Source organism: Petromyzon marinus, chromosome 35 (assembly GCF_048934315.1).
Source record: "Petromyzon marinus isolate PM22_M1 ecotype Great Lakes invasive population chromosome 35, UKy_Petmar_22M1.pri1.0, whole genome shotgun sequence".
Lineage (NCBI taxonomy): Eukaryota > Metazoa > Chordata > Hyperoartia > Petromyzontiformes > Petromyzontidae > Petromyzon > Petromyzon marinus.
In genome coordinates, this window is record NC_133701.1 from 3,656,465 (window position 1) to 3,669,832 (window position 13,368).

The following is a 13,368-nucleotide window of genomic DNA, read 5'->3' on the forward strand; positions in this document are numbered from 1 at the left end:
TCTTCCGGTAGAAGGGGGAAGACGTCTTCCGGAAGATGGAGGGAGGGGGAAGGAGAAGACGTCTTCCGGTAGAAGGGGAAGACGTCTTCCGGAAGATGGAGGGAGGGGGAAGGAGAAGACGTCTTCCGGTAGAAGGGGGAAGACGTCTTCCGGAAGATGGAGGGAGGGGGAAGGAGAAGACGACTTACCGAAGATAGGGGAAGACGTCTTCCTGTAGAAGGGGAAGACGTCTTCCGGACGATAGGGGAAGATGTCTTCCGGTGGAAGGGGATGGGGGAAGATGTCTTCCGGAAGGAAGAAAAATTATATATTCTTGGTTTCGATTTAAAGCTTTCGTGACTGGCAAGTTACCCTTTTTGGATGTCTTAATTAAAAGGAGACCTGATGGTTCAATGAGCCACTCTGTCTACAGGAAAGCTACCCATACGGATGCTTACCTGAAACCGGATTCCCACCACCATCCCAGAAGAACTCCCTCATCAAGACTCTATTCCATAGAGCCCAATGCATTTCCGACCAGGAACACATTGCCAGTGAACTCAAGCTCATACACCAAGCTCTTAAAGCTAATGGTTACTCCGACTACACAATCCGCAAAGCCATCACTCCAGCCATGAAGAAGGATCCTCTTGAGGAGCCATTCAAAACCATCACCTTACCCTACATTTCGGGGGTCACAAAAAATATCTCCAAAATCCTGAATAAACACAAGATCCAGGTCCGATTCAACACAGTACATAAAATCCATGATCTGGTTCCGTCTGTAAAAGATGTGGTCCCAGACATACAGTACCCGGGCGTTTACAAACTAAGTTGCCTGTGGTAGCAGCTACATTGGAGAAACCAAACGACATATCTCGGACCGCATCCGCGAACATGAAGCAGACTTGAAACACGGTAGAACGAACTCCTCAGCCGTGACAGATCACTGTTATAATTCAGTGGGCTCACATGACATTGACTTCTCCAAGACGGAGGTTCTCTGCAAGCCATCCGGCTACCATGAGAGATTCGTTCATGAGGCTATCCACATATACAAACACAGAGACAATTTCAACCGAGAAGATGGATTCTGGCTTAGTAACCATTGGAAAGATTTTGATTTAAAGCTTTCGTGACTGCAGTAATTCATATTCTTAGTTTTTTCGGTAAAGTCACGTTGAAGAGAAACAACAAAATAACAAAATATATATAAAACAATAAAAAATTCTCACGACGTTTCGACCATAACTCAAACGGTCATCATCAGGTGTGTTATGGTCGAAACGTCGTGAGAATTTTTTATTGTTTTATATATATTTTGTTATTTTGTTGTTTCTCTTCAACGTGACTTTACCGAAAAAACTAAGAATATACATTGGAAAGATGTTATAAACCATTTCGGTTCTTAATTGATTATATTTTACGGTGACCTTCAGACCGAAGTCCATTCGCTGGCACTGCCTCTTAATACCTTTCACACGACTGTCAATGGTATGGTTTATAGCATGTGGTATAATAATGAATAGTATAACATCGTAATGTTTAACACAATTCATATGGCAATATATAGTATCGTAATTGTATTGTGAATATACAGCAGTGTGACATAGTGGGGTTGATAAAATAAGACAGTGTAAAGTTTCAAGTCTAATATTTGATAGTCTAAAGCATAGGGCAGTGTATAGCAACGCATTGTATAATTCAAATGTGGAAATTTTGTCTATGGATATGATATTATATCATGTAGTTTAGATTAGAAGGTATAATATTATATTGTATAGTAGTCTAGTTTATAGCATAGTTATAACGCAACACAGGACAGAGCAGCGCACCTATCCTATTCTTTTTTCTTTCCTTTTTTCTGTGTACCCGCCGCCACCCTCCTCCGATCCGGTGGTGGTACTGGGTAACATGCTAATTCATATATTAATTCCGACCACACAGCTTAAAGTCGCTTTTCCTTCTGCTGTACCTTAAAAAGCCATATATACTGTACAATAATTTTCAAATGTTTGCAAGACAAGTTATTGACCTTGCTACTCTTGCTTGTCGTTAGTGGCAGGAGTGGCACCACACTGACTGCTTGGAAACCTCCTGCTGAGTCGAGTCGCGTTTGACCGTCACACAGGAGAGTAAAATTGAAACGTCATTCTGGACCTTAATATGTTTGCATGCAAAATGTTGGTGCATAGCAAATGTATATATTTTTATACTAATACCCGCAGTCTCGTGTATGCATTAACCACACCACAATGATGAAATATTCTTCAAGGTTTTTGCTATGAAAGAAGAATAGTGACTGCCTGTTGTGTGTAAGATAAGGCTGCATGGGATATATGTGTGGCGCCATGGGGAAACACAAGGGAAGGGAAGTAATTACCCCGCCCATTCCTGTTCATGATATTTTTTAAATTAAAGTTGACATTACATTTTGATTTAAAGCTTTCGTGACTGCAGGGATGCTGTGGTTTTCACACCTGACAATTGCTTGTGTTGCAGTCGAAACGTCGTGAGAATTGTATTGTTTTATATTTTTATTATTTTATTGTTTCCCTTCTACGTGACTTTAGCGAAAGAACCAAGAATATAAAGTTGACATTGTGAAATGACCACTGTACACGCATGTACCAAGCATGACAACGTGAAGCAGAGATGGCTGCGATGAAAGTGTTCAACTTTTATTTTGGTAGAAACCATCGAACGGGCCATGCCTCATCATTACAGAAGTGTAACATTATGGTCTAAAAGTAAACATTCACCTGTCAATGTGATATGGCACGTGTGCCTTTATCGTAACACGTGGGATTGAATTTTACACCACGTGACGCCATTTGACAATATTGAGTAATTAACACATCATGGTCAGTATCCACGAGTAATGATCTTGTTTTTGAAGTGAGAAATCCCACCCCAGTGTCCCACAGCTGGCTCTGTGGTGGCTGCTGCTATTGAAATGGATCCAACGAGGAGCAGCATCACCTGAGCCTTGGGTCAAACAGCAGCAAACAGCGTCCAGAGACGGGCTCTGACCTCATGACCAAGGAGGCAAATGCTGCACGGGTTGAGACGTCCATTGTTGAGACTCTTCGACTTGTATGAATGAGCGATACACTTTTTCCAAATGCTGTGCAGTTACTTTTCTGGAGCCGAGTATTTCCATATAACATTGTTTTAGTTCGGTGGTGTTATTTACTTGATTTAAATTAATAATTTTGAGTGTCAACATTCCAGTTTTAAGATGGTTTTGTGCATATTTAACATGCAAAATATAGGAATAATCTGTTATGGTTCGTAATCTTTCAGTTGTGTTCAAAAGCAGAAGTAACATAAAGTGTCCTGTGCTCTTCACACGGAATGCGATATAATGAGAAATCCATCAGGCTTGAGCTTCAAATATCAAGACGTGAAAACAAAACGCGTGGCTATTTAAATGATCTTTAGCAATTTCCAGCTGTGATTAGTGTCTCTCTGAATCGGAGTTTGCCACTATAAATTCAACAGGTGTAACAGAGACTTATTGTGTGAATGGGTTTTTACCTTGCAAAACAAGGAAATCTATATTTTTATTCGGTTATATTGTTCAACTTGATGTTCTAAAACAAGTTGTAATTCTGCTTTGCTGTACTTAAAAAAGCCCAAATGAAAAGCAATGGAACTTGTTCCATATTCCTGCAGTTCTCTTTACCAGCGAACCATCACGTCATCCCTGTTCTGACTCAGATGGAGGACATGCACAGTAGTCGCAACAGTGACCATGTTAGCTGGGAGAAGGGCCGGTTTTAGATGTCTTTACCCCCGGAACACCGGATCAGAGAAGACCTCCCTCCACTTCTGACATTAAAACAACGTCAGACTTAGCACTTAATGAAGCTCGTATTGGTCATGTTATTCTTGTTTAAACAATTATACAGAATTAATAAAGTCATATTTCTGAATACAGATTTTGTTTGATATATTTATTTGGCCTCTGTCGTTTTGGAGGCTGGACAAGTGTGCCATTTCGCTGCACGCTGATGGGGCCCTGCAGCACTCCTCAGCCTTGGGCCAAATCTGTAAGTATCCACAAGTAATAATCTTGTTTTTGAAGTGAGAAATCCCACCCCAGTGTCCCACAGTTGGCTCTGTGGTGGCTGCTGCTATTGGAATGGATCCAACGAGGAGCAGCATCACCTGAGCCTTGGGTCAAACAGCAGCGAGCCGCGTCCAGGCAGGGCCTCCGACTTCATGGCCAGGGAGCCGCAGGGCGCATGGACGCACACCACCAGACTTGACGTGCACGGACGCGAATTTAACATGCATGTTCCAAATGGTGTCAGGTGACTCTTTTATACCTAAGCACGTTCATGGTCATTAATGTTAGTTATGAATTCGTATTTTTATTTAGGTCAATAAATGTATTTTTGAGCACGATAACAGTTGTAACATTTCTTTTTTTATTCGGCGCTGAAACAGTAAACGGAAGCGTGACGATGAAGTCGTGCTATAGAGAGAGGCTGGGGTTTGGTTTGGGAGCTGTGGTTGGAAGTGAAACCTCAGCGAGCTGTGGGTGGGATGTCGCCACACTTCAACTGAAGGCGGCAGCAGGAGCGACATAAAACGTGGTGCGTGCTGAGAACTGAGCAGACGGCGCCGTGGCTCTGAGCCATGGACACGGAGACGAGGAGACGTGCGGTGTGGATGAGTGTTGTCATCTGCATCTTGTCCCGCATCAGTGAGTTATTGTTCGCGTGCTGTTATACACCACACTGTGTATACGTACAGTATGTACGTTCAACTTGTTGCTCACCGTACATTTCAAAACCGTACCGTAGTGTTCAACACTTTATAATTTTGCCGTTTTGTCGTTTCACTTTTGAAGCGAGTGTTAATTTACAGGCTTCCCCCAGAGAATATTTTGTTGCTGTGGGACAGGAAGTCACCTTGACGTGTGACAGAAACACTCCAGGATGGTCACAGCACGACAATCCCAATATCAGCTCTATCACCTGGCGGCGTGGTGAAGGCAATGGAGCACCCGATATGGATTTAACAAACTCACGAGATTTCAGGATAACAGTCATTAAGGATGTTGATCAACATCGGGTTTCTATCCGAATCGCAAATGTGCAGCACAGTGACGCTGGGGTTTACCGTTGCCTGGTTAAAAGCGAAGTTGGAACAGAGAGTCCCATGATGGAAATTATCACAATGGAAGGTAAGGAAATGTGTTACACTATATTGCACAAGCACCCTTCCTGTATGTATGATTATTTGTCGTACATTTTTAATGGTGATATTATTTCATCACATTGTACCCGTGAAGAACAAGTTGTGGTGTAAACGCTGCAAAGAGTTTACACGAGGGTGATGCGTGGCGCTGGTACTGCACGTGAGGAGCCATTCCACTGCAATGCCACCGGCAGATTGTCCTCGCTGCCTCACGTCCTCTGCCTCACCGTTGCACTGCGACTCGTGGAGGTGACACGGCACAGACTTCCTGTCGCTCCCACAGTGGCATTGCACCCAGAGTCCTGTGCGGTGCTCTCCTAGCGAAGCCGCGCGTTTACTTGCAGGAGTGTCAGTGTCACAGGTGACGTTGGTACTGATGCAGCCCCCTCACACCGACCACTGTCACACAGCCCGTCAGGTCTCTGTGGTGATCGGGGACCGGTTAGGAGTCGCCCAGACTCGCTGAGTGTCGCTGCTGTGGTCTCGCCCACAAGAGGAGTAGTGGAGGAGTCTGGAGCACGGAGTCACTGCTGATGTCTGAGTTTGTTTTACTGCTTTTGCTTTCTGTAGTTTCAGCAAACCCATCCAGTGTCGTGAGTGAAGGAGAGACTGTCACATTGACGTGTCACATCTCAAACAGTGCCTATGTTAAAAGTATTGTTTGGACTCACGGTGGCACTGAGATGAACCCAGCCACATCTGTGCTGACACTGAACAAAGTAAAACGATCTCAACAGGGACAATGGAAATGTGCTCTACATGACCAGCAAAACAGTCCCTTTGCCTCGTACAATTTGGAGTTTAGATCAACTGGTAAGTCTACTGTTATATATATATTTAATTGTACTGTTATTACCTTACGTGTTTTATCATCATGAACTTATAACATTTTAATGTCAAATGTAACAAATACATATTCACATGCAGTAAATATTTTGATAATTACTGTGCATTGCTAAATTCACTGCTGTTTATTTTATAGGAAGTGATGTTTGGCAGGCACCGGCAGTGAAGAAATATTGCATACAAGACGGTGGGGAGGTCTCTTTGTCATGTGATGAATCTGATCCTGGATTTCAGTGGAAAGATCATTCACAGCTGGCACGCGCTGTCACTTGGAAATGGAGATCGCATGATGGCACAACAAAGGGTTCTGATCAGAACATACAATATCCATCGCAACCGTCTGATTATATAGATCAGTTTCCTTTAACATTGTCGCTAGTTACGTTTTCAAGTGGTGGGGTTTACACATGTGAGTTTACTGGCTACTATAGGACAGGCACCCTCACAATGGAACTGGTCACAATGAAAGGTAATGTGCTTTTGGTTTATATATCATTAAAACACTTTCACACAATAGTGTAACTTCTAGATTAAAATAAATTACACCTGCACATAACACACCATGGTATTCATATAATAACTTTCAGTAATGCTCAGGTAAAAGCTGTTGCATGTTTAATGAGTACGTTTAAATCGGTATCACAGGTAGCCCTTCTGCTGCATGTATGTTGAACTTCTTTCGCACCATACGTAGCCAACCGTGCTAATCGGAGGTGCTGCACATTGGGTCCTGCACTGGTGGAGATGTCTGACATTGGATGAGCCCCTCCTGACTCTCCCTGTCACTCCGTGCCCTCTGGTGACGTCACACGACATGTGGTGCCACATCAGTGGCACGGTGCCCGTGCGATGTCACCCGTGTTCCAGTAGGGCCACGCGATTTCTTGCCGAACTGTTCATGGAAGGGACAATTGTTGTTTCTGGACCTCGTCTGACACTGACTCCTGTCACGTGTGATACTGTTTTAGTGAAACTGCGTGTTTACTTGCAGAACTGTGAGTGCTGCGTAGGCTCCTCACACCGCCCCCTGTCACACAGCCCGTCAGGTCTCTGTGGTGACCGAGGGCCGTTTAGGAGTCGCCCAGACTCGCTGAATGTCTCTGTTGTGGCCTCGCCCACAAGAGGAGTAGTGGAGGAGTATGGAGCACGGAGTCACTGCTGATGTCTGAGTTTGTTTTACTGCTTTTGCTTTCTGTAGTTTCAGCCAACGCATCCAGCGTCGTGAGTGAAGGAGCGACTGTCACATTGAGGTGTGACATCTCAAACAGTGGCTATGGAATAGGTCTGGTTTGGTATCATGGTGGAACTTACATTGACAAAGGCAATTCGCTGACACTGAACAAAGTAAAACGATCTCAACAGGGAGAATGGAAATGTTTTCTATATCACCAGCACCACAGTCCCTTTGCCTCGTACACACTGGAGTTAACATCAACTGGTAAGTCTCCTGTTAAATGTATTTAAATGTAATGTTGTTACCTGACGTGTCGAGTTATTACATTGAATTTGAATCTGTCAAATGTAACCGTTACATATTTTCATGCAGTAAATGTTTTGATAATTACTGTGCATTGGTTAATTCACTGCTGTTTCTTTTATAGGAAGTGATGTTTGGCAGGCACCGGCAGTGAAGAAATATTTCATACAAGACGGTGGGAAGGTCTCTTTGTCATGTGATGAATCTGATCCTGGATTTCAGTGGAAAGATCATTCACAGCAGACACGCGCTGTCACTTGGAAATGGAGATCGCATGATGGCACAACACAGCGATATGATCAGAACATACAATATCCATCGCAACCGTCTAATTATAGAGATCAGTTTCCTTTAACATTGTCGCAAGTTACGTTTTCACGTGGTGGGGTTTACACATGTGAGTTTACTGGATACTATAGGACAGGCACCCTCACAATGGAACTGGTCACAATGAAAGGTAATGTGCTTTTGGTTTATATATCATTAAAACACTTTCACACAATAGTGTAACTTCTAGATTAAAATAAATTACACCTGCACATAACACACCATGGTATTCATATAATAACTTTCAGTAATGCTCAGGTAAAAGCTGTTGCATGTTTAATGAGTACGTTTAAATCGGTATCACAGGTAGCCCTTCTGCTGCATGTATGTTGAACTTCTTTCGCACCATACGTAGCCAACCGTGCTAATCGGAGGTGCTGCACATTGGGTCCTGCACTGGTGGAGATGTCTGACATTGGATGAGCCCCTCCTGACTCTCCCTGTCACTCCGTGCCCTCTGGTGACGTCACACGACATGTGGTGCCACATCAGTGGCACGGTGCCCGTGCGATGTCACCCTTGTTCCAGTAGGGCCACGCGATTTCTTGCCGAACTGTTCATGGAAGGGACAATTGTTGTTTCTGGACCTCGTCTGACACTGACTCCTGTCACGTGTGATACTGTTTTAGTGAAACTGCGTGTTTACTTGCAGAACTGTGAGTGCTGCGTAGGCTCCTCACACCGCCCCATGTCACACAGCCCGTCAGGTCTCTGTGGTGACCGAGGGCCGTTTAGGAGTCGCCCAGACTCGCTGAGCGTCTCTGCTGTGGCCTCGCCCACAAGAGGAGTAGTGGAGGAGTCTGGAGCACGGAGTCACTGCTGATGTCTGAGTTTGCTTTACTGCTTTTGCTTTCTGTAGTTTCAGCCAACCCATCCCGCTTTGTGAGAGAAGGAGAGACTGTCACATTGACGTGTCACATCTCAAACAGTGCCTATGTAAAAAATATTGTTTGGACTCACGGTGGCATTGAGATGAACCCAGGCAATTCTGTGCTGATATTACGCAAAGTCAAACGATGTCAAGAGGGAGCATGGACATGTGGTGTCAAAACCCAAACTGACAAAGCCTCTGCTTCTCACGATTTGAAAGTTTCATCACAGAGTAAGTGTATTCAGGAATTGATTTTAGCTGGAGCTGTCTGGGGTTGATCCCAGGAAAATATTTATCCCCCCTCTCTACCTTTTGTTATCCCCGTCAGTTGGGGGAAGGCGTGGGGGGGGGGGGTCCAGGAGTTTGGGCAGGCCCAGAAATATTCCGAAAGAAATGAAGCCCTCGGTGATTTTAATTTCACACCGTGATCTTTTAAATATGTTTAATTTGTATTACCAATGCAATCTGTATATTATAAATGTGATTAATCTGATGTATGTGATGCATCCCTTGTGGAGGTGTAATAACGAAAAGTATTACAATTGTCAAATATTTTTCCGTAATTTAAACGTTTGAATTGTAATACTTTATCTCTTTTGTTATATTTTTGTAGATGTTTGTGATGCAACGGCACCTGCTCCCATAAAGTATTTTGTTTCTGTGGGCCAGTCGGTCATTTTGCCATGCGTTGAATCTGATCCAGAATTTAAATGGAAAGATCACCCTTCCTCTGACCTGGCTCTGACCTGGCGATGGGAGAGGCAGGGTAGTGGTAGCGAAACGATTGTCCAGTATCCTAAGCAAACTGGTCAATGGTATAGAGATGTATGGAAAAATACCCCTATACCTCTGGTTTCCAGAGTAACGAGATTGAAGTCTGTTTTTGATGAAGACAACTTCTCTATTCAAATCTCAAAAGTGCAACACAGTGATGCTGGGTTCTACATTTGCCATTTTACTGGCTACTTTAGAACAAGCAGCTTAACAAGAGAACTTATCACAATGCAAGGTAAATAATATTTCACTGTTTTGCACGAGGATATGCACTTACATATAAAAGTGGAATGCATTTAATTATTCATTGTGTACGATTTTGTATTATTAGTCAATTAATGTAAACTGCTACCAATTATATAAAAGTATTAATGTTGATGGCTGTAATGAATTTGCTCAATCATAAACATTCTGCTGCTATTGCACATTATGAATTCTTCCAACGTGATAGCACCACACGTCCGAGGAATCTCACGAGACTGACGATTGTTCCACGATCCATGGAGATGGCAACCCAGGCTTCCCATCACACTGCACTGGCGTCACATACACAGCCATCGCCCATGACATTCTGCCTGTGGTGTAGTGCAGCCACATGTTTGCCGGCACATCTCTGAACAGGAGAGTCTGCTGCTGATGCCGACCCATCGTACTCACATGGACAGAGCTCTGTGGTGATGGGGGACCGTTTAGGAGTCGCCCCGACTCGCTGAGTGTCTCTGCTGTGGTCTCGCCCACAAGAGGAGTAGTGGAGGAGTCTGGAGCACGGAGTCACTGCTGATGTCTGAGTTTGTTTTACTGCTTTTGCTTTCTGTAGTTTCAGCAAACCCATCCCGCTCTGTGACAGAAGGGGAGACTGTCACATTGACCTGTCTCATATCAAACAGTGGCGATGGAACAGGTCTGGTTTGGTATCATGGTCGAATTTACATTTCACAAGGCAATCAGCTGACACTGAACAAAGTAAAACGATTTCAACAGGGAGAATGGAAATGTTTTCTATATCACCAGCACAACAGTCCCTTTGCCTCGTACACACTGGAGTTAACATCAACTGGTAAGTCTCCTGTTAAATGTATTAAAATGTAATGTTATTAACTGACGTGTCGAGTTATTACATTGAATTTGAATCTGTCAAATGTAACCGTTACATATTTTCATGCAGTAAATGTTTTGATAATTACTGTGCATTGGTTAATTCACTGCTGTTTATTTTATAGGAAGTCATGTTGAGAAGGCACCCGCAGTGCAGAAATATTTCATACACGAGGGTGGGGAGGTCTCTTTGTCATGTGATGAATCTGATCCTGGATTTCAGTGGAAAGATCATTCACAGCGGACACGCGCTGTCACTTGGAAATGGAGATCGCATGATGGCACAACAAAGCGATATGATCAGAACATACAATATCCATCGCAACCGTCTGATTATAAAGATCAGTTTCCTTTAGCATTGTCGACAGTTACGTTTTCACGTGGTGGGGTTTACACATGTGAGTTTACTGGCTACTATAGGACAGGCACCCTCACAATGGAACTGGTCACAATGAAAGGTACGGTAATATTGAGTCATATAAACTAAATATATTCATAAAAATTGTTACTAATTTCTGTTACAAAAATGTATTAACACGTTTCAGCATGCTATGAAAATGAAATGTCGGACGATATTGTTCATGATTGTGACGTAAATGCCGTAGTGAGTTTATGTTCACGTGAACGATTGTTACTGCTGCTGCACATACAAGCTGTCATTGCTGTAGCATTCAATATTGGATGCGCATCATCTGATTCTCATTGCCCATCATGCCATCGCCCTTGCAGATGAGAGGCTAAGTGTTCCGTCATGTAAACGGTCGTGTCACAGCCACATTCACGGGAATATTCCCGTGTTTTTTAGTTGCGGAACTGATATATTTTACAGTTATTGCTTTCCCCAATAAAAATGCAGTTGCACTGGTATTAGATTAACATGTTTTATTACAGTGATGTAGTCCAAATTATTGAAGAGACATCATACAATAGATATGTATAGTGTACTTACGTATATTTACACAATATTTCATGCTAATTAAAACAGGTCTAGTTTTTTTCAAGTTGCGATATGGAGAGTTCACGTGAGAATGACGAGTAGCGCTGCTGCTGTTGGCCATTCAGACTCCTGCTGTGAGTTCACGTTCACAATCAGGTTTTAGGTCGAGGGATTTGGGATTAGGCAATTCCTGGGCCAGTGCTTCTCGTGATCAGTGGACACGTGGTCTCCTCTTCACCCCTTCACCATCCCCACCCTGGAGTCTCTGTGCTCTGCTGCTGTAATCACGATTAGAGGAGCAGTGCAGGAGGGATTCCATGATCTCAACTGCGCTGTGAGGCCTCCAGGCTCATATCTCCTGGAATCTCAGCACAGATGTGGATTCCACGTGACCAGGGATAGGCCATACCTCAAAATTCAGAATGTGTTGTGCTATAGTTCGGACTGCTGAGTCAATGAGCCGTAAATATGTATTCTTGTTTCGTGTTCTTTAGTTTCATCCAACACATCCAACACCGTGGCAGAAGAAGAGAGCATCAGTCTGACCTGCCAGCTCTCTAACGACTCCTATGCACACATGGTCAGATGGATTCACAATGGGATTGAGATCAGCCATCAAAGCAGCCTCGTGTTGGTTAAAGTGAAGGCTGCTCAGAGTGGGTTGTTGAAGTGTTCCCTGAAAAGGGAGAGTGGAGAGATCTCAGAGGTAGCGCACAATTTGAACGTGTGGAAAATTGGTAAGTACACATCTCACCATACTTCAGTTCCATTATAAAAACACTGCAATCACATACTGAAAATAAATACTCTGATCAAGTGTGTTACGTTTCATCCTATATATATAAACTGCAGCTATTGCCATCATTCTAAATTGAAAATGAAATTAATACACATGAAAGAAGACTCTTGCCCTTATCTTTATCCACAAGGTAAGGTATTTATTTCACGACACGGGTCCACACCTTCCATCTCGCTCTCTCTCCTACAATGCCCCGAACTCAGACTCCAACTCCCTCTTTTAACCTCTTTCTGGCTCTGCACCTCGTCGCACTCCGTGTCCACCAATCATCACCTCTCTTACCCCCACCTGGCCTAACCATCCCACCTGACGCTCACCCAACCCTCCAGTTCTTTTCCCTTTTGAACGTTCCGGACAATCCCCTTGCTCCCCTGTGCCCTTATCAATCAGAGCGTGGAGTGTTTATTCTAGACTTCTAGATTCCTCCGTCCCAGGGATCGTGTGGGACAATCACTACACACATCGGACATACAGTTAAATTGACTAAAGTAATTTGTAAGCTTAACACAATTTCCATGCTTATACCTTCAGGTGCAAGGTGTGTAGCTGTATTGTGGCATCCTGTGTGTTTCGTAATGAAACCATTGTTTTAACACGATCTGCAGGTGCAGAGCAAAACGCACCTAGGAATTACGCGGCTCAAATTGGTGAAGGAACCACGTTGTCCTGCACCGAGTCTGACCCTGGGTTTGTGTGGAGGAGCTCCTCCAATGTGTCTCGTTCGGTCACCTGGTACTGGAGGCCACGTGGTGACAGCACAGTCCGTACGATACTCGCGGCCCACCCAGCCGGACCTCACGCTGCATTCAGTTCCCACCTCAACTCCCACGTGAACATCTCGTCCTCCGCTTTTGACGACGACGACTTCTCTCTGACCATCTCAGTGGTGAATGATGATGCAGGGGGGGTTTACACTTGTCAGGTTGAAGGATATTTCCGATCATGGCAGTTGGAAATGGAGTTGATTACGTCACAAGGTACAAGACTTCCCATTTTTGTCATGGAAAACAAACACTGTGCTCTCTTGTTGATGCTCTAAATTACGGCTCCCG

The 13,368-nt window shown here is 43.9% G+C and overlaps 1 protein-coding gene across 3 annotated transcripts in view; it reads left to right on the forward strand.

Moving 5' to 3' along the window:
* Positions 1–1,278: 1,278 nt before the first annotated feature.
* Positions 1,279–13,368, forward strand: part of LOC116948870 (basement membrane-specific heparan sulfate proteoglycan core protein-like) — a 77,124-nt gene continuing 65,034 nt past the window's right edge. Inside the window, exons 1-12 of one of the 3 annotated variants that reach the window (XR_012945963.1) lie at positions 1,279–4,693; positions 4,841–5,176; positions 5,761–6,003; positions 6,173–6,505; positions 7,235–7,474; positions 7,638–7,970; positions 8,700–8,942; positions 9,325–9,720; positions 10,303–10,542; positions 10,706–11,038; positions 12,012–12,254; positions 12,922–13,293. Coding sequence is in view for 2 of the 3 variants with exons in the window: in XM_076071847.1 (XP_075927962.1) it covers positions 4,627–4,693; positions 4,841–5,176; positions 5,761–6,003; positions 6,173–6,505; positions 7,235–7,474; positions 7,638–7,970; positions 8,700–8,942; positions 9,325–9,720; positions 10,303–10,542; positions 10,706–11,038; positions 12,012–12,254; positions 12,922–13,293 (3,379 nt within the window). In the remaining variant the exon portion in view is untranslated. Of the gene's footprint in view, positions 4,694–4,840; positions 5,177–5,760; positions 6,004–6,172; positions 6,506–7,234; positions 7,475–7,637; positions 7,971–8,699; positions 8,943–9,324; positions 9,721–10,209; positions 10,543–10,705; positions 11,039–12,011; positions 12,255–12,921; positions 13,294–13,368 lie in introns of those variants that run through there. The other 2 variants (XM_076071847.1, XM_076071848.1) reach the window with 2 other exon arrangements.